The 20,075-nt window shown below is 50.7% G+C and overlaps 3 protein-coding genes across 3 annotated transcripts; 1 reads left to right on the top strand and 2 right to left on the bottom strand.

The window, feature by feature from the left end:
• Nucleotides 1-82: 82 nt before the first annotated feature.
• Nucleotides 83-5,822, bottom strand: LOC141473395 (fibrinogen-like protein 1-like protein). The gene is made up of 4 exons (XM_074160869.1): nucleotides 5,819-5,822; nucleotides 3,981-4,124; nucleotides 1,801-1,863; nucleotides 83-711 (listed from the first exon to the last, which is right to left on the bottom strand). Exons 1-4 carry the CDS (start codon nucleotides 5,820-5,822, stop codon nucleotides 83-85), a joined length of 840 nt encoding a protein of 279 aa, XP_074016970.1.
• A 3,877-nt stretch (nucleotides 5,823-9,699) lies between these two features.
• Nucleotides 9,700-13,330, top strand: LOC141473394 (fibrinogen-like protein 1-like protein). Its single transcript, XM_074160868.1, has 3 exons — nucleotides 9,700-9,715; nucleotides 11,545-11,664; nucleotides 12,696-13,330. The coding sequence occupies exons 1-3, from the start codon at nucleotides 9,700-9,702 to the stop codon at nucleotides 13,328-13,330; spliced, it is 771 nt and encodes a 256-aa protein (XP_074016969.1).
• A 2,757-nt stretch (nucleotides 13,331-16,087) lies between these two features.
• Nucleotides 16,088-18,339, bottom strand: LOC141473393 (fibrinogen-like protein 1-like protein). The gene is made up of 3 exons (XM_074160867.1): nucleotides 18,282-18,339; nucleotides 17,681-17,812; nucleotides 16,088-16,716 (listed from the first exon to the last, which is right to left on the bottom strand). Exons 1-3 carry the CDS (start codon nucleotides 18,337-18,339, stop codon nucleotides 16,088-16,090), a joined length of 819 nt encoding a protein of 272 aa, XP_074016968.1.
• Nucleotides 18,340-20,075: the final 1,736 nt, after the last annotated feature.

Genomic DNA, 20,075 nt, shown 5'->3' with positions numbered 1-20,075 from the left:
CTCTGCTCCAGAAAGGCTCAAGCTCTTTGGCCACACAGAGCCTTTGCAGAGTGTCCAGTGTGGACAGGAGGGGGAAGAAGCACTAACAATATGGAGCTGGTTTGATAAGGATAAGGGAGGATTTGCAGTTCCCTTTGCACAGGCTGCCCCATGTCATGCCGCCCTTGAAATTCAGCCGTACAGAATAACACGCCGAGTACCACCACCCACCCTCATAGCTGTAGGCACAGTTCTTACTATAAGTGTCCTGATCACGATCCTTTGTGGAGAACTTCATGTTGTCATGCATGGTCTTGGGATTGTCTGAGGTCATGGCATCCCCCGCCGTCCCTGTGTAGGAGCCCAGCCTCAGCCGGTAGCCATGGGACTCATCTTCCACACTGAAGAGGTTGTAGTCTGCGAAATTGGTGTTGTCTGTGGAGTCCTGGATGACAAACCTGACCTGGTAGACCTTCTGCTTGGCAATCTGATGGATGTACTCGGTGCCCAGCCAGTACTCGCTACGCACGTTCCCAAAGCCGTACTTATAGGTGCTCCAGGACTCAGCCCAGGTGACTGGTGTGTCTTTCTGGTTCCTCTGGATGACTGTCCAGCCCCCACCCGTCACATTCATTTCACAGTACACCACGAGGTGGTGGAGCCCTTTTGGCTGAATAATGTAGACACCGCTACGGCTGCTAGCGGGGATCTCACTGCAGTCCTTGGGCCAGCCTGGGGCAAGAAACAGAGATGGTTATGAAATCCCACACAATGAGACACTGAAAGTACCTGATAATTCTTTTGTGCCTATGTCTTATTGCACACACGTTCTTGGGCCGTGTTCCTGCCATGTGCTCACAGGAGTAAATCAAAGTATTGAAATGATAAGTGTAAGAGTTGGGCTTCCTATCTTCCTAAGGCAGGATTCAAATTGATGGGACACACTGTGAAAATGTCTTGGCCTGGTGAGACCAAGCCAGACGTTGCCTTCACCCAGCACACATTGTACCCTAGTCCAGGTTGGATTCTGTCTTGCAGTGCTGTGATGATTTGCCTGTAGCATGCAGGTGATGTATTACCACACAGAAAAATGCAAACCTGCGTTATAAAGCCATTTGCTGATACAGCCTGGAGGTTTTAGAGCTTTATAGTAATCTCAGAAACCCTGGAGAGAGTGTGATCAAGACATCTGTCAGTCCTTGTGATCTCAATAGGGCAAATCCATTGGTTTTCTTGGGGTTTACCTGAGTAGCTCTTTAGAAATTCCCTGACTTGTTTGATTTGATTATGGTCTTTCCATGTTCCCTTATACAGCAAACAGCTGAATGCACCTACATGCTTCTGGGAAAGGCCTTGCTCCACTCCCAGTACCTCTGCTCCTGGCTATTCCTATCCAGTAAAGCCATATCTTGTGGTCCTATGGTATAATGTTGATTCAGTCAGAGCAGTAACACAGTCAGTCCCTGTCTTACCCAATCTTTCCATCAACTGTATAGTGAAAATAGGAAAATAACGAATCACCACTTCCCAAAGGCCAATAATGAATCATCACTTTCCAGTTTGGATCTTTAGGTGGAAAATTCCCCATGCTAAAATGACCTCATCAACTACTGAGTCGAGGACATGGCTGGTAATGGAGTCCTCCCAAGGTTATGAGCTGTGGCACCTCTGTAGCCTATCAGAAAATCCACATTTATCCTGGGAGGAGCCAGTGAACATGTAGGACATGGGCCAAGGTGGCTGAGAGCTCCTCATGAGCCTCTGGTCTCCTGGGAATGGTAAAACTTTATGGGAAGATGTACTCCTTGAGAAGAGACTTACCATGGCCTGCCGGTGGGCGAGGGGCGATATCTCTGACCTGTCGAACATGTTCACCACCATTATCTGAATTAACAAGAACAGAGGACACAAGAGTAAGTGTTGAGAGTAGACATGTCAAATGCTTGCTGTGAGAGCATGATCTACAGATGATAGTCCCTTTTTTCTGTTGTTGCTCCTAATTCCAGAGAGATTTAACCATTTCAGATAACAGCCAAGTGATAGTTTGAGGAAATTCACATGGTATTAGAATGGGGCAGATGCTTCCTTGGTGAGAAGCACACTGTGTGAGGAAAAGACCCTGAATGTTGGTGGCAACACTGGAGATACGGTTGTTAAAGTGCAGTATTAGTTAGGAAGGGACTCAGGAAGAAGAGGGATTAGAATGGGAAGAAACATCAGAGCAGACACAGGAAAACTGGTGCAGGTATCAGGAACTGGGAGAGGGGCTCTGTTCAGGTGGCTCAGAAGGGAATTTCAAGGGTGTTGCTGGAAGAGAGGTAATTCTTTTGCAAGGACATCTTGTGTGTATCCACTTATGGCTATAAAACAGAGGAATGAATGACAAGCTTATGGAATCACAAAAAACATTCCTGTCCCCTCTCTGAAAGAGGCGCCTAACCCTGCAGCTGCTGGTCTCTGACATCCTCAAATATCTGCTCCCTGCTTTCACTCTCAGCTGGTGCTTTCCTATCCTTGCCCTTATGAAGTGTTTAACTTAAGCCTCTCTCACTGTGTATAAGTCCATTCCTTCTCTTACTATAGTAAGAGTATACTTTAGTAAAGCAAATAGTACTTACTATAGTAAAGTAAAGTATACCAGAGTATACTTTTCCTGCAGACAGACTGTAATATTGCTGCCATTTCCTCCTCCATGGTTTTCTGATTTTGGGGCTAAACCAGTTCTTCAACCTTCACTGACACAGTCTGCCTGCAAGATTTTTGACCCCTTTCCTTTTGAATTTCTCCAAATGTGTCTCGAAGCCCACCAATGAACGTGGATGGCCTGAGCCTGTGTGGAGTGGGAACACTCATGTAACGTGTTCTGGAGGACTTTCCTATTGTGGTATTTACTTTTACTACAGCCACATGAAGCTGTTCACTCATGCTTGTTTTGTAAGCCACAGTCTGCCCCTGCTCCCTTCTGTATTCACTCCCCATCCACTTGGAAGTACTTTTCCACAAGTCAAGACTTTTAAATGTTAGCCTGTCTTCTCTGACATGCCTCCCTGCTTATCCATCTTGCATTCATGCTACTCATGTTTTCAGAGCACCCTACCAGTGGTCTGGGTGAGAGATGAGTGTGAAGCCCAGAGCGCATGTCCTTTCTCTACTCAGACTTGCAGTTCTTGATGAAGTCCAAGCTCTTGTCTTAGTCATGGGTTCTCCCTGTGTTGGCAGTTTCCTGACACCTGACCATTTCAAGTGAAGGCTGATGTGAAACCAGCATCAAACACTTGAACCTTGTGTTTTTCTGCCAAGAATTCTTCCTCCTACCTTGGAATGGAACCAGCTCTTTCTGTCGTGTCATGTCCCACCCCCAGCCCCCAGTTTTATTCCGGGAGCATTTCTGAGAGGCTTCCTCATTGCTCCAATATACCCTGGTATTTGTAGGTTACTCTGTGCCATCATCTGGGTGACTGCTCTGCGTCAGTGACACTAGTTTAGATTCTTTGTAGTAACTTCACCTAGTTCCTCTTTGTATTCAGTTCTCTCTTGAATTCAGTTCTCTGCTGACCTTGTGCTTTCCAGAGGTGGCTACTGTTCTCCATGTCCTCAAAACACACTGTGATTGTTTGCCTTAACACCTTTAACACTGCTTCTGTTCTTCAAGGAAGAGCTCATGGCCCACAACACCCTTGGCTTAGTCTTGCTGGCAATGAGATCAAACCTGTCCCTTCCCCTGGAATCCCATGAACTCTGGGCTTTGGACTATTGGACTCACTTATGGGCAGAAGAACTTCATGCCAGACAGAAGAGACAAGCAGTAAGCAGAGGATGACTCTGAGAGGATTCTTGTTCTAGTAAGACAGCCTACACTGCATTGGCATTGCCCACAGATAGAGCAGTATTTAGTCCTTCCTCCATGCTGCAGGAGTGGGGTTAGGCTGGTGTGGAGGTCTGTGTAGGATCTGACTGAATGTGACCTTGTTTGCCACTCACAGTTGTAGTGGTATACTTACTGAGCTGGGAGGACTCTGGGGGAACATTCATAATTTCATCCAGTGTGCCATTGAGGAGATGCAAGTTTTTTATGTCAAAGGCAGGAAGAGATGCTGCCAAGGCCAGCAGGCAGGTGAAAAGCAGGAGACAAAGGCGCTGGGTAGCTGAAATGGGAAGAGATTGGAAAAAGAAGAAAGAGATCATAACTCTTGCATTAGAGAGTCGTGACTCCCATTTGACTCCTTTACTTGCAGAGTAAAATAGGAAAATAAAACTCTTTGGGTATAGAGCTCCCTCTTGGAGCCATAAGCCCCAATTCACTCATGTAGATGAGCTGTTGTATACTCACCGACAGAAGTTACTAGCAGTGGCACCTGCTGTTGGTGGTTTTTGAGACAAAAGAAGTGTGAAAACCTAGTCCAAACCCAAAGTGACTATAATCAGAAATCCTGGTGAAAACCAGGTCTCAGGGCTGGAGATAACAAGCAGGGTGAGCATGGAAGAATCCCCTTTCCTCCCAGCTGCCATCATGCTCCTGTGACACACTCATATGGTGTAAACTGGGACTACACCTGCCTTCAGTCTAGGTTTGTGGGGAGTAATAACCCATATGTCTAGGTGGGAACAAACTCCATGCAGAGCTCTGCTCTGCATGAAAGCAGAGTGACCGAGAGGGGCAGCACAAACTTTTAGGAATTACTGCCTGGCTGGTGCAAATTATGTCCTTTATATGGTTATATGGCTTCCATATGGAGCCAGCTGCTCTGGTTTGTTCTTGTTCAGAGCAGCTAGAAAAACCAGCACACTTTTTGCAATGTTAAATCTAAATAAAATAATAGAAAGTTTATCATGATTCCTAGAGAGTGGGGCATTGTGGAGACACCTGCCCATGGGAAAACCTGTTCCTGATGAGACATGTAGCTCACCCTGGTGAATTACCAATGTGATCCCTCCACAAAGTTCCAAAAGGAGCAGAGCCAAACCTATTGTACTGCCGCAGGATACCTGGGTTTGGCACCATTCCCTGAGATGACTGAAAAGGAAAACGATTCATGATGCCGGCCTGGAACCACTGTGCAATTGCAGCCACCCTAGAGACAAGCACGCCTTTCTGGGAACGCTCAGAGCTGACCCAATCATTTGTGCTGGTTACAGTTTTACAGCAAAAGTCTTTTAAACACACTTCAGTTCAAGTGATGTGCTTCTCAGTTCCTACATAACATTTAGTGTCTTGATACACTGGTGTTTAGAGGCATGTTTAAAGACATGTCTTCTTTAGGCCACCAGAGAAGCAATGCTCCCTCCAGTGCTGACCCAGACCTTTCTTGAATGGTCATGAAACGTCTGGGTAGGAAGAAGATGTGGGGGAGAGGATCAGCCTCTCCTGGGTGTTCTTCTGGGGGCAGCACTGTGCTTTTGAGCATGTAACCTCCAGATCTTGATACCTGTTCAATATCGCTCCTTAATCCAGAATGTTTAAAAAATCCATTTTCTATTCTAGGGTATTTGATACTTTCATTGGAGAACTGAAAATTACAAAGAATGTTTGGTAAATATGAGGCTTGTAAAATGGGCTATCTGATACTCCAGGGCTACACTGATACAGCCTGAAAATAGCAGAACTTGCAGACTCCTGCTCCAGTTCCCAGCCCAGGGCACAGTGAGCCCAGACAGTATAACAGACATAGCGCTGGGATGGCTGGGGTGTGGGCAGAAGGGAGCCCTCCAGAAGATAAAGTGCCAGGATGCCCTGTGACTCGCAGCCATGCGCAGCGGTGCCATCCTATCCCATCCCATCCCATCCCATCCCATCCCATCCCATCCCATCCCATCCCATCCCATCCTATCCCACACTCACCCATGCCGTCTATGCGGGGACCTGCCAAGCGGGAAGCCAAGCGGGTTTGGCCTGACTGGAGGGGTGTCCAGACTGAAAGTTATAGGGCTCAGCAGGCAAGGGGGTGGAGGCACGAGACCCAAACCACAACACTTGTACTCTAGTTGGCAACAGGACTAGTGGTTTATGGCTTATTTGCTCTTCATCATTAAGTGATATGTCCTCAGACAATGAAGGCTGTGTCTCGCAAAGGTGAAGAGCTTTCTTCAGAGCCAAAGCAAATAATTTGGTACCAATAATCGAATGCCTTAAAACAACCGCGATTTACAGTGCCTGGCTGCCCCCCTGACCTGGCAGGGTTTTCCCAGGGAACGGAATCCTCTGGGCACCTCTGCACATTTCAACTCACAAGTAAATACCCAGATGACATTCCCCCTCCTGGATGGAAATCAAACATCAGACGTAAATCGCTCTCTCCAGAGCAGGAATCGGGTCCAACAGCCAATGGGGGCCCCATTAGACCCTTCAGAGAAGAGGTACTCTAGTGTTCCTGGCAAATTGTGCACTGAACTTCAGAAAGTGCCACTCCAGTTGCCTCCTGACGTGCCTGGCCTGCCACCATCACGCTGCCTCTTGTGCAACAAGCACTGTGGTCTCCCCTGGCACTGCAGCCCTTTCAGCAGTCACAAGGGAGTTTTGGGAATTGTGATGTGACACTGATGTAAAATGGTCTCACTTCAAGCCCCTCTCTGCTACTAAGAGCACTTACACCATTAATTTCTTACAGAAAATGCCTGACCATCCTTTTCCTAGGGATTGATATCCTCAGTATTCTGAGTTACGAGGACTCCTTTATCCCAGGATCCACCTTGTCCTGGACAGCGTAAGATGGCCAGAGCCTGCGGAGGAGCAGGGAGGGCTTTTGTCACAAGCTGTTTGCTTGCAGCATTGCTGCCTGGTCATGGAGGCTCCTGTGCATGCCCGGCTGTGCTGCTGCTTCTGCTCAACAGCAGGTGCAAGCAAAGGCAGGCAGCAGCCCTCAGCAAGAGCCTCGCCAACAGCTTCCAGTCCTCGGGCAGCTTTTCCAAGAGGCTGTGGCCAGTGTTTGGGTTAGGATGTGCAAAGCAGGCAGGGGCAAGGCCGTAGAGAAGATTTCTCTGAAACCCCAGCTGTGTCCTGGGTCTCAGCTCCTGCTAAGTATACGTTTGACTTTGAAAGAGCCATAGCTGTGGCACAGATCTGTTTATTGCTGCATCCTGGGCTGCATCTGGAAAGATGCAGCCAGGAGGTTGAGGGAAGGGATTATTCACTTCCACGTGTGAGATGACAGCTGAAGTGCTGTGTCCTGTGTGGGGCTCCCCCATTAACAACAGCGACTAAAACTCCAGAAGGAGTCCAGTTAAGCCCACCAAGACAGTCGAGGCAGGAGCACATGACATATGTGGACAAGCTGAGAAAGATGGGCTTGTTCATATTGGAGAAGGAAAAGCTGAGACGGGATCTTGCTGGTGCCTGCAGCTAACTGGTGTGAGGGTGGAGAGCAGATGGAGTCAGGCTCCTCAGAGCAGTGTCTCATTTTGGACCCCTCATTACAAGAAACATTGACAGACTGGAGCAAGTCCAGTGAAGGCCACCAGACTGGTTGGGGGCCTGGAGCTCAGGATGTGTTGGGAGAATCTCAGAGAACGGGGTTGCTCCGCCTGGAGAAGAGCAGGCAACGGGGAGGTCTTATTGCTGCCTACACCTACCTCATGGGAGGATACAAAGAACTTGCAGCCAGACTGTTCAAGTAGGTGCATGGTGGTGGGATGAGAAGCAATGGATCTAAGTTGGAACATGGAAATTCCAGTTAGAAATAGGTACTTTTTTTAAGATGAGGTTGGTCAAATATTGGAACAGGTACCCAGAGAGAGGCTGTGGAATTTCTGTCCTTAGAGCTGTTCAAGACTTGACTGGACAAAGACCTGATTTTTTTAGATCTGCTTTGAGCAGAGTTGGACTAGATGACCTCCAGAGGTCTCTCCCAACCTAAATTATTCTATCACCCTGTGATTCTATGTCTGTCCTTGGAGGTACACAGGGACAGGATGAGAAGCAATGGACATAAAGGAAGGCAGGGAAATTAGACAAAAAAATTCAGCCTGAGGATGTTCCAAACTGAAAAAAAAAAAAAAAAAAAGAGAAGTTATGAGTCCTCCATTTCTTGACATATTCACAACTGACCCAGACATGACCCTAAGCAACCCATTCTAAGTTGTCCCTGGTTTGGCCTCAAGATCAGACCAGAGACATTCAGAGGTCCTCATGGTCTTGGTTACCCTGTGTTCCCCTGGTTCTCTGAAGATCCCCCTGCCCAGCCCTTATGCCTCTGTATTTCTGCAGGAGCACAGCCATGGCACCAGTCTTGCCACAGCAGAACATGCCTTGAGAAGCCATTTTGTGACCCCAAAGAGCTATAGCAAAAGTCTGAGGACCTATGGAGCATGAGAGACCTGTGCAGCCCACCAGGCCGGTGTGATTTGCTCTCTCAGGATTAACTGCTACTGTCATGGCCCTGAGTGCACCAGTAGGCCTTAATGGCTGGTGACCAGTCCCACCTGGGACCTTCACCTGGGCCCATGAAGCCTGTTTCAGCTTAGACCTGGGCCTTCAGTCCTAATCTGAGCCACACTGTATGAGTACTGGTCTCCAGTCCCCTATCTGTTGTTGTTTTCTGGATGGATCTTAGACCTACACTGTAGATAGGTAGCTTAGTTCCTGGATGGATCGCTCAGATCCACATTGTAGTTTATCTCCAGCCCTGCCTTTTGCACAGTATCCTTTTGTCCAGGATCTTAGATCCAACTGACTGCTCTCCTTGCCTGGAGCTGTTGCCAGCACTCAGCTCTGCCTGCTGGGCTCAGATCTGTCAGGACGGAGCCCTGCCAGCAAGGGGATTGCCTCCTCGGGGTTCACCCTTGGCTTCTGACTTGCCTGCCCGTGGGGAGCAGCCTGCCTTTGCTGCTCCCAGAGAGCTGGCTCATGCCTTCATTCTCCTGAGTCCTGCATGGTGGTCCCTGCTCTCCCTCTCTGGAGTGCCACCACTGGTTGTTGTCCTCAGCTCTGCTTCCAACCTGTATCTGTTCAGAGATCCTCTTGCACCTGTCTTCTTAGAAAAAGGTCCCACGTCAGCATGACTTGGAAAACCTTTGTTTGATAGCTTTGAAGACACCATCCACTGAAATATTTGAGTTAAAGTCAAACCCGGGGTCTCTGCTGGACTGTAGATAAGCTGTCCTGTTCACACACCATTTCTTTGAAGGAAATACCATTTGCATCCATTTGGAGCAGCCCAGTGAAGCCTGCTGTACGCAGGGGCAGGGGAGAACTTCCTCTCCATGACCTGTGGGGCCCATGTTCCTGCTGTATCTGTCAGTCCTGTTGCCAGCAGTGATGCCAGTGGTGGCTCAGCAGCAGCAGCCTGCCTGCCAGCCCTGGCACAGGCACCCCACTATACCCTGAGGCATTGCATTGCTCAGCGCTGGCATTAGCTCTGGGAACAGCCCATGGGAGGCCCTAAGTCACCCATTTCCCGTGCCCCCACAGAAAGGGGACACGGCCCCTCTGCCTGGGGTCCATCTTCCCAGGACAGCTTGGGTCCTTCTCCCTCCACAGACTTGTGAGTGCAGCTTTTATGATTCTCCCAAACTGTAGAGGCTGCGGACATGGACTCCCAACCACTAACCAAGCAAGCAAGGGTGAGATATAACGGTTTGGATGGAAGTTGATCCAGGGATCACTTACCTCTTGCATCCAGACCTGCAAGTTGCACTGCTTGATGTGGACTCCTGCAATATGGAAAGCTTGGTGGGAGCCTCAGCTTTACACTGGCTTGTTGCAAACACCAGGTTTAAAGCTGTGCCATGAAGAAGACATCTGGTGAGTCTGAAAAAACAAAGGAGAAGAAAGTAGAAGGGCCACATCCTTATCCTCCTAAAATTGGCTTGACAAAGTGGAGCTGTCTGCACCTTCTGGCATGAAGAACAGCCCTCCCAAACAGTCTGTCCTGAGAGCATTTTGCTCCTGTAGAGGAAACCACCCCTGGTCAACATTGCTGGGGCTGGTGGAGACAGGGGTGGGGAGGGATCTGCAGGGTCTCACCAGGCCATAGACAGGGATTGGAAAGTAGAGTGGCAAAGGGACCCACAGGGCCCTGTTTGTTACCTGGAGCCCTTGCCCTCTACTCAGAGCAGCCAGATTGGGGTGCCAGGGGACACTGTGATTTCTGGCTGCTGGTCACTGGTTCCAGACCAATGACTTAACTCATTGATCTTGAAACCTGCCATCAGAGAGGCAGCAAGAAGACACATCTCTTGAGGACCTGTCCTCATCTTTCCGAGGTCACCTTGGAAAGGCAAATAGGAGACCTAATCTCTCTTCCTTTGCTAGTTTCTGTGCATACATCCTTAAAAAGCTAGGTCTCTCCACTTCAGTTTGATCATGGCTCTCCAGAATTTGCTCCAAGTGACCAATTCATACGTGGTGTTTGTGTGGCTGGGAGAGTCAATAATTGAAATCCCTCATCATGGAGGGGGTTATTTTGTACTTCTCTGGCTGAAGAGGCATGCCTCCCTCCCCTCAGGGGGTTTAGTTGTGCTGTCATGGGATCTGAAAAGTGCTCAAGTCACAATCTGCAAGTGCCTCCTTATGCCTCTACAAATAACAGATGTGAACATAAGTGGGTGTGTGCAGTGCCTATAAAGTCACCGTAGAAAGCTTGGCATGGGAGGGTGCACCACCGGGTTCCTGCTCTCTGCTCAGCCTGTGCTGTTGTGATGGGTGAGTTATCTTCCCAGCAGCACACTGCTTTCATGTGTGGTGCTGGGCTCAGACAAGACCTGATCAGGGTGAGTATACAAAGACATAAGATGATTAGCAGGACAGCAGCCATGATCTTGCCTGGGTGATGCATGCTGCCAGGCACCCTGGTAGCAGAAGGGGTGCAAGACCAAAGAACCAAATGACACACATGCTTGGTGCCAGCCCATGCTTTCTCCAGGCTACCTATGCCGTGTATTCCCATGTCCTGTCAAGGGAGGTTCATGTGGAGACCTAGATTTAAACTTGGTCCTTTCCTTTCCTGATCAATGTGTGTGGCACGTGATTGCATAGGAGTCCTTCCCCAGGCATGATGGCATCTCCCCAGTAATTGAGCTAGTGCAGGGTGTACAGTGTGCTGGTGGCTAGCACAGAGGGTTTGAGCTTATGTCACTATGTGGGCCAGGAGACTTCCTCCTGTCTGCTTGGGAGCTGATAACTGTGCAATAGGACCCATCCTTTGGATCCGAATTCCCACTAGCTCTCATTGGGCTGGAGTGTCTTATATAAAAGGCTTAAGCATGATTACTCCAAAAAGTATTGTTTCTTGTGATAACTCCCCCTCTCTCCCCCCAGCAGATTACCCTCCCCAGATCCAGGTGTGCCATTGTCCTCTTGTAGCTATTCTTGAGTTGTAGGTTCTGAGAACAGGTCTGCAGGTTGCTGTCTGGTGCAGGGAAGGGGCTGATCAGGAGGGTGACAAAGCCATTTCTCACCTTGCTTCACCCCTGCAGGGGCAGAGCCTGCACTGAAGCTGCAGCTCCCACCACCCCAGGAGCCCCCTGCTCCTGCCTGTGCCCCCTGGCTCTGCCTCCCCTGGTCCGAGCTCCCCAGGGGCCTGGGGTGGTGGTGCTGGGGATCCTGACAGTGATGGGCACTTTCGTCCCCAGGGCTCCAGGCTGGGAAAAGTTGGCTTCGTGGGGACCTTGTCCTCCTACCTATGGTGGTAGGGATGCTTCTCCTCTGCGCAAATGCTGGCCCAGCAGTACCCACTGCTGGCTCCCGGAGTGGTGAGTATGGAGCGGGTGGGGACACTGCCAGGGCACCAAGAGGCAGACCAGGAAAATGTCTCCCTAGCTCAGCACTGATTCTCAGGTTTGCTGAGTGCTGGGGAGGCCAGCAGACACCCAGGCTGATGCACAACATAAAAACTCTCACACACAAACCCCTAGGCCATGGCTTGTGAGGTAAGCAGCCTGACACCTGCCAAGCCATCCTCATCCCCTTGGTAGCTCCATGCCAGGATTGCTCTGTGGTGCTTGTGTCTTTTTACACTTCAGTTCTAGGAGACATCCTCCCAGTATTTTGGGTTTTTTTAAGCTCTTGTTGGATTAGGAGTATTCCCTTTCTCCCTGCAAGGGAGGGTAACACTCCCTGCAAGACCTGTGTGCCCAAGAAAAGCAAGATTTCATGGGCTGAACCAGAATTATCTACAGGAAATTGTCCCTCATCAGACACAAAACAAGAAAAACAAACTAGTCGGCAAGTAAGTTTGGCAAGTAAATCATGACAGATCAGTCCTGCTAAGAGAGAAACTGCAACAAGCTGGGGGAAGAGATCCCTATGAAATCAATGTAGAACTCAGCCTTCTTTTGCAATACCATGACCCCCAGAGAAAACATAAATTTTCATTACATCTCCTCATCCAGTGGAACACTTTCAACAGTTCTGATCCTTGCAAGAGCTGGAACCCTGTCAAGGGCCTTGTGTGAGGGCCAGACATACTTGGAGGACATCACTGGCATCTGGAAGACTTTTTCCCCCTCTTTCCTTGGCCAGGTGCATTAGAAGGCTCCAAATGAAATAGGAAGTCATGAGAAATAGATCCTAGGGCTCTTACCAGGGCCACTGTCTTAGAGACCTTTGGTTGTGCTGTGGATGAGCCAGTGGAAAAGCTATTCTACACTGTGGAGTAGACCACAGATAAAACCAGCTCTTTTCGTCCTGAATCCTCACTCCCCTATAGGAGCTCCTTGTTGTCCTGACAGACTCATATGACCCTTCTCTCCCCCACCCAACCCTGTGTTTACCACTGCTGCAGGGTTCCCTGCAGACTGCAGCCATCTCCGCAAGACTAGCCCCAGCGGGGTGTACGTCATCCAGCCGGCAGGGTCACCCCCACGGGTGGTGTGGTGTGACATGGACACCGAAGGCAAGGGCTGGACTGTTATCCAGAGAAACTCTCATGACACTGAGCTCACATGGAAGCAATCCTGGACCACCTACAAGTATGGCTTCGGGAATGTGCGGGGCGATCACTGGCTGGGCACCGAGTACCTGCACCTGCTGACGCAGCAGGGCACCTACAAGGTCCGCTTCATTGTGCGGAATAAAGCCAACATCACCCATTACGCCGAGTACGACATCTTCAGGGTGGAGAGCGAGGCTAGTGGGTACCCCCTGAGGCTGGGCCGGTTTTCTGGTGATGGGGATGACTATCTGACAAGCTATTACCCCAAGAAGGGGGGCATACATGACAACATGAAGTTCAGCACAACCGACAAGGACCAGGACCAGTACAGCGGGAACTGCGCCAACAGCTATGGGGGCTGGTGGTACGACAAGTGCCAAAACATCCTGCTCAATGCCAAAAAAAAAATCCTTTGGCCAGGATTCTGCGATAATGGCGACTGCACATCGTCCCTCATCCTGGTGAAACCCACAGATGTGTGCTGACCGTGCCGCAGTGCCCAGCCTCCCAGGAGCCTGTGGGAGCGTCCCCGTCCCCAGCTCAGTGCCCCGCTCCCGTGCCTGCCAACAGCCCCGTGCCAGCCCCGGTGACTGTCCTGCACTGCCCGCATCTCCCGCACCGCCACCAGCTGAAACACAGTGGCTCCGGAGCAATCGCCCGGAGCCCCGGGCGTGCGGGCAGCTTCGCCCAGTGCCGCGGTGCTGGCTGGCACTGGGACGCAGGCACTGTCCTGGGGAGGGAAAGACAGTGCGAGTTCCCTCCCCTGTGCGATCGGTGTATCCCTGCTTTGCTCAGGCCCTGCCCCCCGCACGCCCCACAGCTCTGCTACCCATGGTGGGAGAAATCAGCTGCAATAAACCCTGGAGCCAGTCTTTGCTGCCTTGTGTCTACCTGCCACCGCAACATTGCACATAAGGGGGGGAGATCAATCTGTCCAGACCCTGGGGTGGTGGACCTAGGGGAAAGAAGGTGTATTATGCAGGTCCTCTCCTGGGCAAGGAGACACAGCTGCGCAAGGGAAGTCAGATCTCCCTGGGGAATGCAGAGCTCACCTCGACAAAGGCTGACGTGATGGCTGCTGGTTTCAAGGTGATTTGCTCAGGCAGTGCGGGGCCAGGTCAGTTGTGGAGCTGGTTCTGCTCCCAGGCTGACGTGGTGCAGAGCTGGTGCCACATGCAGGGGGTTTGTACAGATTTTTTTTTTTTCCTTTTTCTTTCTGAAATATTTCAATGTTCCACAGTGAAAGGCCTGACATGCATTTTCCTTGCTGCTGACTGTCCCCAGCATCAGCGTGTAACATAAGCTTTTCTCCCTTTGGTACTGTTGTTGTACACAGCTGAATACAGCTGTTGTACCTAATTCTGTCTGTGGTTTGGTTCTTAGGACTCTGGATGCAGTGTTGCTTCCAATGTTTTTTTCCAGCCACTGTGCACTGAACTGTGGCTGTAAGGCTGTGATTAACCAACAGAGCCAGCAAAGCCCAGTATCTTGCAAAACCTTTGCCCGTAGTTTGCCCTTGTCTGTGGCTGTGTGGTTGCTCTATGTTGGGCAAGAGAAGAAGCCACCACAGATTGGCATGTGGAGAGGGTGGTGGGCTCCCTGAGGGCATGAGAGATGTGGGTAAATCAGTTCAATCGTATTCTGCTGCAGAGGGGGAATGTGGTTATGGATCTCCTTCGTGATGGAAGGAAGTCTGAACTTAGGGCCTGAAAGAAGCCACGGTTCCTCTCCTCTGTCTTTGGAAGAAAAGCTGAGCTCGAGGAAGGCTTGTGGCTGTGAATCCTGAACAACTTGGGACTCTCAGGTCAAGATCTGTGACTGACGTCCCAGACCGCCCTTCAGAGCTATGGCAGTGCTGTGTTCCTGAAGAGGCTGCACAGGCAGCCTTGGCTGTCCTGGAGGCATTGGTGAGCCTGCAGTCCTGATGCCTGGTGAGATTAATGTATGAGGGTGCTGCCAGTTGAGAAAGGCTTCCCACTTTGAGCTGACTTGAGAGTAGCATTTCTGGACTGAGATATATGTCTGCTGGTTTAAAAAGTCATTTGCACTCCAGCCTGGATGTACAACCTAACCGGCTTGACAAAAAAGGTCTTGGGGTTCCGGTAAACAGCATTTGCCCGGGAGTAAGCAATGCAGTGTTGAAGGTGAAATGCATCCTGGGCTGTACCAGCCAGAGTGCAGCCAGCAAGACATCACTCCCTGCTGCTCAGCACTGGGTGATCACATCACAGGTACCATGTCCACTGTTGAGATATCCAGTGCTCAGAGACATCACCACACTGGAGCAAGCCGATATGGACCTAAGCTAATGCAGGCTGCCTCAGCTCTGAAACCTGCCCCAGGTATCCCAACCATGCAATGCTGTGTGGCTTTGCAGTGCTGTTGCCCTTTCTTCCCTGTCCATTCTTCCAGTTACCTCCCAAGGCCTGGGCCAGCATTCACAATGTTAACAAGGCAGGATGATGCTGGTCTGGCCTACTGTCTCTGGTTAGCCCCAGGTCGTGCCTGGTAGGGCTGAAGTGAGCTCTTCCCTTCTGCTCCCAGTGCTTGCTCTTAGCCATGTGGTACTTTTTGAAAGGTCCCCACCTTGAAACCCAAGTCTCTTCTTTAAGTGCAAGTTTTGTCTTTAATTCCTCATTTGAGTCTTATGAAAAATGTCCCCTTGGAAAGTCTTTTCTTACTGCATCAGGAGCCTCAGGTTTGCTCCTGGCAAGAAACTATCAATAAGCAGTTGTGAGGAGCTCCCACACAAATGAAGGATATTTGCACATATCTCTGCAGATTCTGAAAGCAATTTTATTCTGCAAGATGAACAGAGATTACAGCAGGAATATGGTGCGTACATGGCCTGCCTGGGTTCAGAGAAGCTTAGATCAGGTTATCTAGTGATGACTGATCTTTTTTTGCTGAAGTCATCTATCCTGCAAAGCATAAAGAGAGTAAGACCTTACTGGATCAGGAGGTTTTTAGTTTTTCTGAGCATAATTTTCTCCCCAGAAGGAACATGTTTGGAAACCGCAGCTTTTTAGAAAGACTTGTTCTAATAATGATCCTAAAAACCCACCATAAGTGAAAGGCCAAAGACAAAGCAGGAACCTTTCTACTTTTCAAGAGGAGAAGAAAACAGCTCTTGGTATACAGGAACAACCCTATTCACCCCCAGCCCTTCAGGCAGCAAAACGGGCCCCAGCAGGGCACTGGTCTGGCCATGTGCCCAGTGCAGACAGGAGGAGGAAAGAGTACTAGTGGTATAGAGGTGGTTTGATGAGAATGGCAGAAGCTTTGCAGTTCCCGTTGCACAGGCTGCCCCACGTCATGCCCCCCTTGACATTTAGCCGTACAGAATAACACGCCGAGTACCACCACCCACCCCCATAGCTGGAGGCACAGTTCCCACTGTAAGTGTCCTGATCCCGATCTTTTGTGGAGAACTTCATGTTGTTGTGCGCATTCCTGGGATTGTCTGAGTCCATGGCATCCTCCGCTGTCCCCGAGTATGTTCCCAGTCTCAGGCGGTAGCCCTGGGACTCATCTTCCACGCTGAAGAGGTTGTAGTCTGCAAACTTCATGTTGTTTGCAGCATCCCAGATGACAAACCTGACCTGGTAGACCTTCTGCCTGGAGATCTGATGGATGTACTCGGTGCCCAGCCAGTACTCGCTACGCACATTCCCAAAGCCGTACTTGTAGGTGCTCCAGGACTCAGCCCAGGTGATCTCCGTGCTCTGCTGGTTCCTCTGGATGACCGTCCAGCCCCCACCCGTCACATTCATTTCGCAGTACACCATGATGGGGTGCAGTCCGGTGGGCTGGATGATGTAGATGCCACTGAGGCTGCCAGAAGAGACCTCACTGCAGTCCTTGGGCCAACCTGGGGCAGAAGAGAGGGTGATTTTACAAAAGCTTGTGCAACAGGACAATACCATGTTTCACCCTGTGGCAGGATAGAGAGACGCCTGGCCAGAGTACCCTGGGGATAGTCAGCTGTCCCAGCCCAGAGGGGTCAATGTGCTTGGCTGGAGGTGAGAGTGGGTTGGCCTCAGCCCTCTGTTCCTCTTCCATATGGGACACCTAACAGGAGGCAGCCCCAGTGAAAGGCCCCAGACCCACCAGGCTATACTGGTATGAGTCCAGGAGGCTGATATATGGACACTAGAGGCTTCTTTGGATCTCCTGAAAAAGGGGTTGTGTCACTAAAGCAGGGCCATGTTGGGGAGGAAGGTGAAGAGGACCTTGCCTCTGCCTATGACTGAGGGAACAGGAGAAAAATGAGCCCTTCAAGCACACAGACACCCTCACCAGTCTGCACGGTGCACACACAGACACGCACACAGAGCACTGCAGCCTGCATTGGGTACACCTCCTCACATCCACCATGCTCCATCCTGGACCAGGGCCAGGGCTAGGGACGTTTTAGGGCCCTTCCCCACCCGGAGCTGGCTGCACATGATCACACAACACTGGATCCCCTCCCTGAGCTGGCAGCTGTGGTGTCGCCATGCCTTCAGCTTGCTTGCTGCAGGACCTCTCACTGCGGTCATCCTACTGGATGGGCAGAGCTGGACAAAGCTCCCTCATCTGGAAAAAGCCTGGGGTTGATGGCGCCTCTCCCCAGCCCCCCCTACCTGTATACGCTATGGAGGTGTGTTTTGGATCTGAGGCATCATAACACACCTTCTCCCAAGTGTCATTTTACCAAGCCTCCACTGGCCCAGAGCATTTCACCAGCTGTTCACCAGCTGTTTCACCAGCTGTTCACCAGCCAGGGCTGACCCAGACCAAGGAACTGAAAGGGGTTGGTGAGAGCACTGCAATGCCCACGGAATGCTACATACTGGTTTCCTTCAGAGCACTCGCTGGACTGTTGGAGGGAGATTTCTTGAAGATGTTTAGGGTTTGTATATGCATGGAGTGGCCTGGGGCAGCCAAGACCAGCAGGCAAGCAAGGACTAGAAGGCACTGGGCTGCTAGAAAGGGAAAAGACAGAGAAAAGATGAGATGTGACCCTCCCTCCATGGGGGTGGGAAATCCCATAGCTCCAGCCCTGCCCAGTGTAACACAACCTGTGAGATGCAGGAGTGCACCAAGCTTGCTGGTCAGCATCAGACCGGTCTGTGCAAGCTGGAAAGCTTGCCAAAAGGCCTCAACTCTTTCGCCCAAAGGGCGGACAACCTTGCCTTTTCCTCTTGACCAGCTCCTGAAAATGTCATACATGAGAGAGTTTTGGGTGGAGCAAAGCACCCAACAAATGACTGAGCCAAGTTTCATTCCTGGCCCATGAAGTGGTGGACTGGCTGAGGTGAGCCAGAAGGCAGGACACAAGCTGCTGGTGTTCGAAAGGGTGGCGGGTGAGCCGGCCCTCAGAGGACACTGGTACCTCCGCCCCCATCCAAGGATCAGTGCATGAAGCCTCCCCCTATTGCTAGGCTGCTCTACCTGTGCTCGTCCCATCACTAGCAAGGAGCGCCCGCTTCCCAGCCGGGTACTCACCCATGGTGTCTGGCGGGAATGCCCTCTGAAGCGCAAAACTGTGGAGCAGCAGGTCTCACAGAGGCATTTGTAGTGCCCTCTGCAGTGGGTGGGGTGAGTGGGCCCTACCCCCTCTCTCGGCTTCCTTTCTCCTGGAGGAGGGAATCAGGCTAGGTTTCCTTTGTGCCCTTAGAAAACACAAGCCGAGATGAAGGTGCCTGTGGTTCTAGGTGCACAGCTTCCCAACCTGCAAACAAAATAACCCCTGTGCCAGCAAGAGTCCTTGGAATGGTCTCTTCTGTGAGTGCTTAGCTCTTTGGATGGAATTTCCCCTGGGAACAGCATATTTAGGAGTTTTGGAGAGTGCAGCTCAGTAAATAAACACATGAATGCCAGTCACCAACCACTATGGTGAGCAAACACTGGGGATGTCCCCGCCTCCCACCATTACAGCAGGGTGCTGCAAGGTCAATTGGTTCTTGTTTAATGTGATTTTGATAAGCCCAGCCTAACTCTTGGTGGGGAATTCAGAGCAGCCCCAAGACTCCCAGAGAGACTAACTGCTGAGGAACGTCATTTGGAGCAGCTAGTGTTTTCTGGACTGCGTGACAGCGGGAAGAGGGTTGTGGTGGAGGTGATCTCCATTTGGGGGAAGCAAGAGAGGTCTCTATTCCCTGGTGGGCCACAGTCCTGATCTGCAAGGAGGCAGCTGAATGGGCTTGCTGAAAGAAACTGCCTAAAAGGCTTCTCAGCTGTAGGCCAGATGAGACAGCTGTGGTCTCTGAGGTACTCGGTTTGGGAGTCTGGTCATGCATGATGGATGGCTACAGAGGAAAGCAAGTGTCTGCCCAGGAATGGAGCAAAACTGGGCAGATGGAGGGTAGCAACAGGGATCTGAGCATGTACAGAGGGGGAATGGAGGGGTTTGAACATGCACAGAGGAGAAAGCAGAAAGCTTGACCCTGTGTGCATGGAGAGAGAATGGAGGGGAACTGAAGGTGCACAGAGGGACTGGAAGGGATCTGATGGTGGAACCCACAGGAACTGAGCACCCACAAAAGGGACAGGTGGGATCTGAGTGTTGATGGAGGGCAACAGTGGGAGTCTGAGGGCACTTGTCACGGTAAAGAGGGATGTGAGTGTGCACAAAGGGGAGAAGCAGCACTAAGCATACACTGAAAGGAACAGAGGAGATCTGAGTATTCGAGGAGGGAAACGGAAGAGATCTGATTGCATACAGAGGGAAATGGAGGACACTTGAGCATACAAGTAGGGGAATGGAGGGGATCAGTTTGTGCAAGGAAGACAGCAGAGGGGTTCCAAGAGAGTACAACGAGGGGAATGGAGAGGATATGAAAGCAGCTGGATAGGAATGGAGAGCATCTGAGAGTGTTTGGAAGTGAACAGAATGAGTCTGAAGGGACCTAGAAGCACCCAGAAAGGAACACAGAGAATTTGAAAACATATAGAGGGGCTGTGGTTTGGATGTGAGGCACTCAGAAAGGATGGCAGGGACTGGGGGGGTGCGCAAAAGGGAGTAGAGATCTGAGCATGCATGGATGGGAACTGCAGGGTTCCAAGGCACATATAGGGGAGAAGAGAGGATCTACAAGCACTCAAAGGGGAATGAGGGGTAATTGAGGGTCCACAGAGGGGAACAGAGGGAGCCTGAGCACGCATAGAGAAGAATGGAAGGGACCACAGTGGCATGTGGGGGAATAGAGACTGCGTGGAATTGAATGGAGAGGCTCTGAATGCACA

Source organism: Numenius arquata, chromosome 18 (assembly GCF_964106895.1).
Source record: "Numenius arquata chromosome 18, bNumArq3.hap1.1, whole genome shotgun sequence".
NCBI classification, from domain to species: domain Eukaryota; kingdom Metazoa; phylum Chordata; class Aves; order Charadriiformes; family Scolopacidae; genus Numenius; species Numenius arquata.
This window is presented reverse-complemented; position numbering and strand designations above follow the sequence as displayed.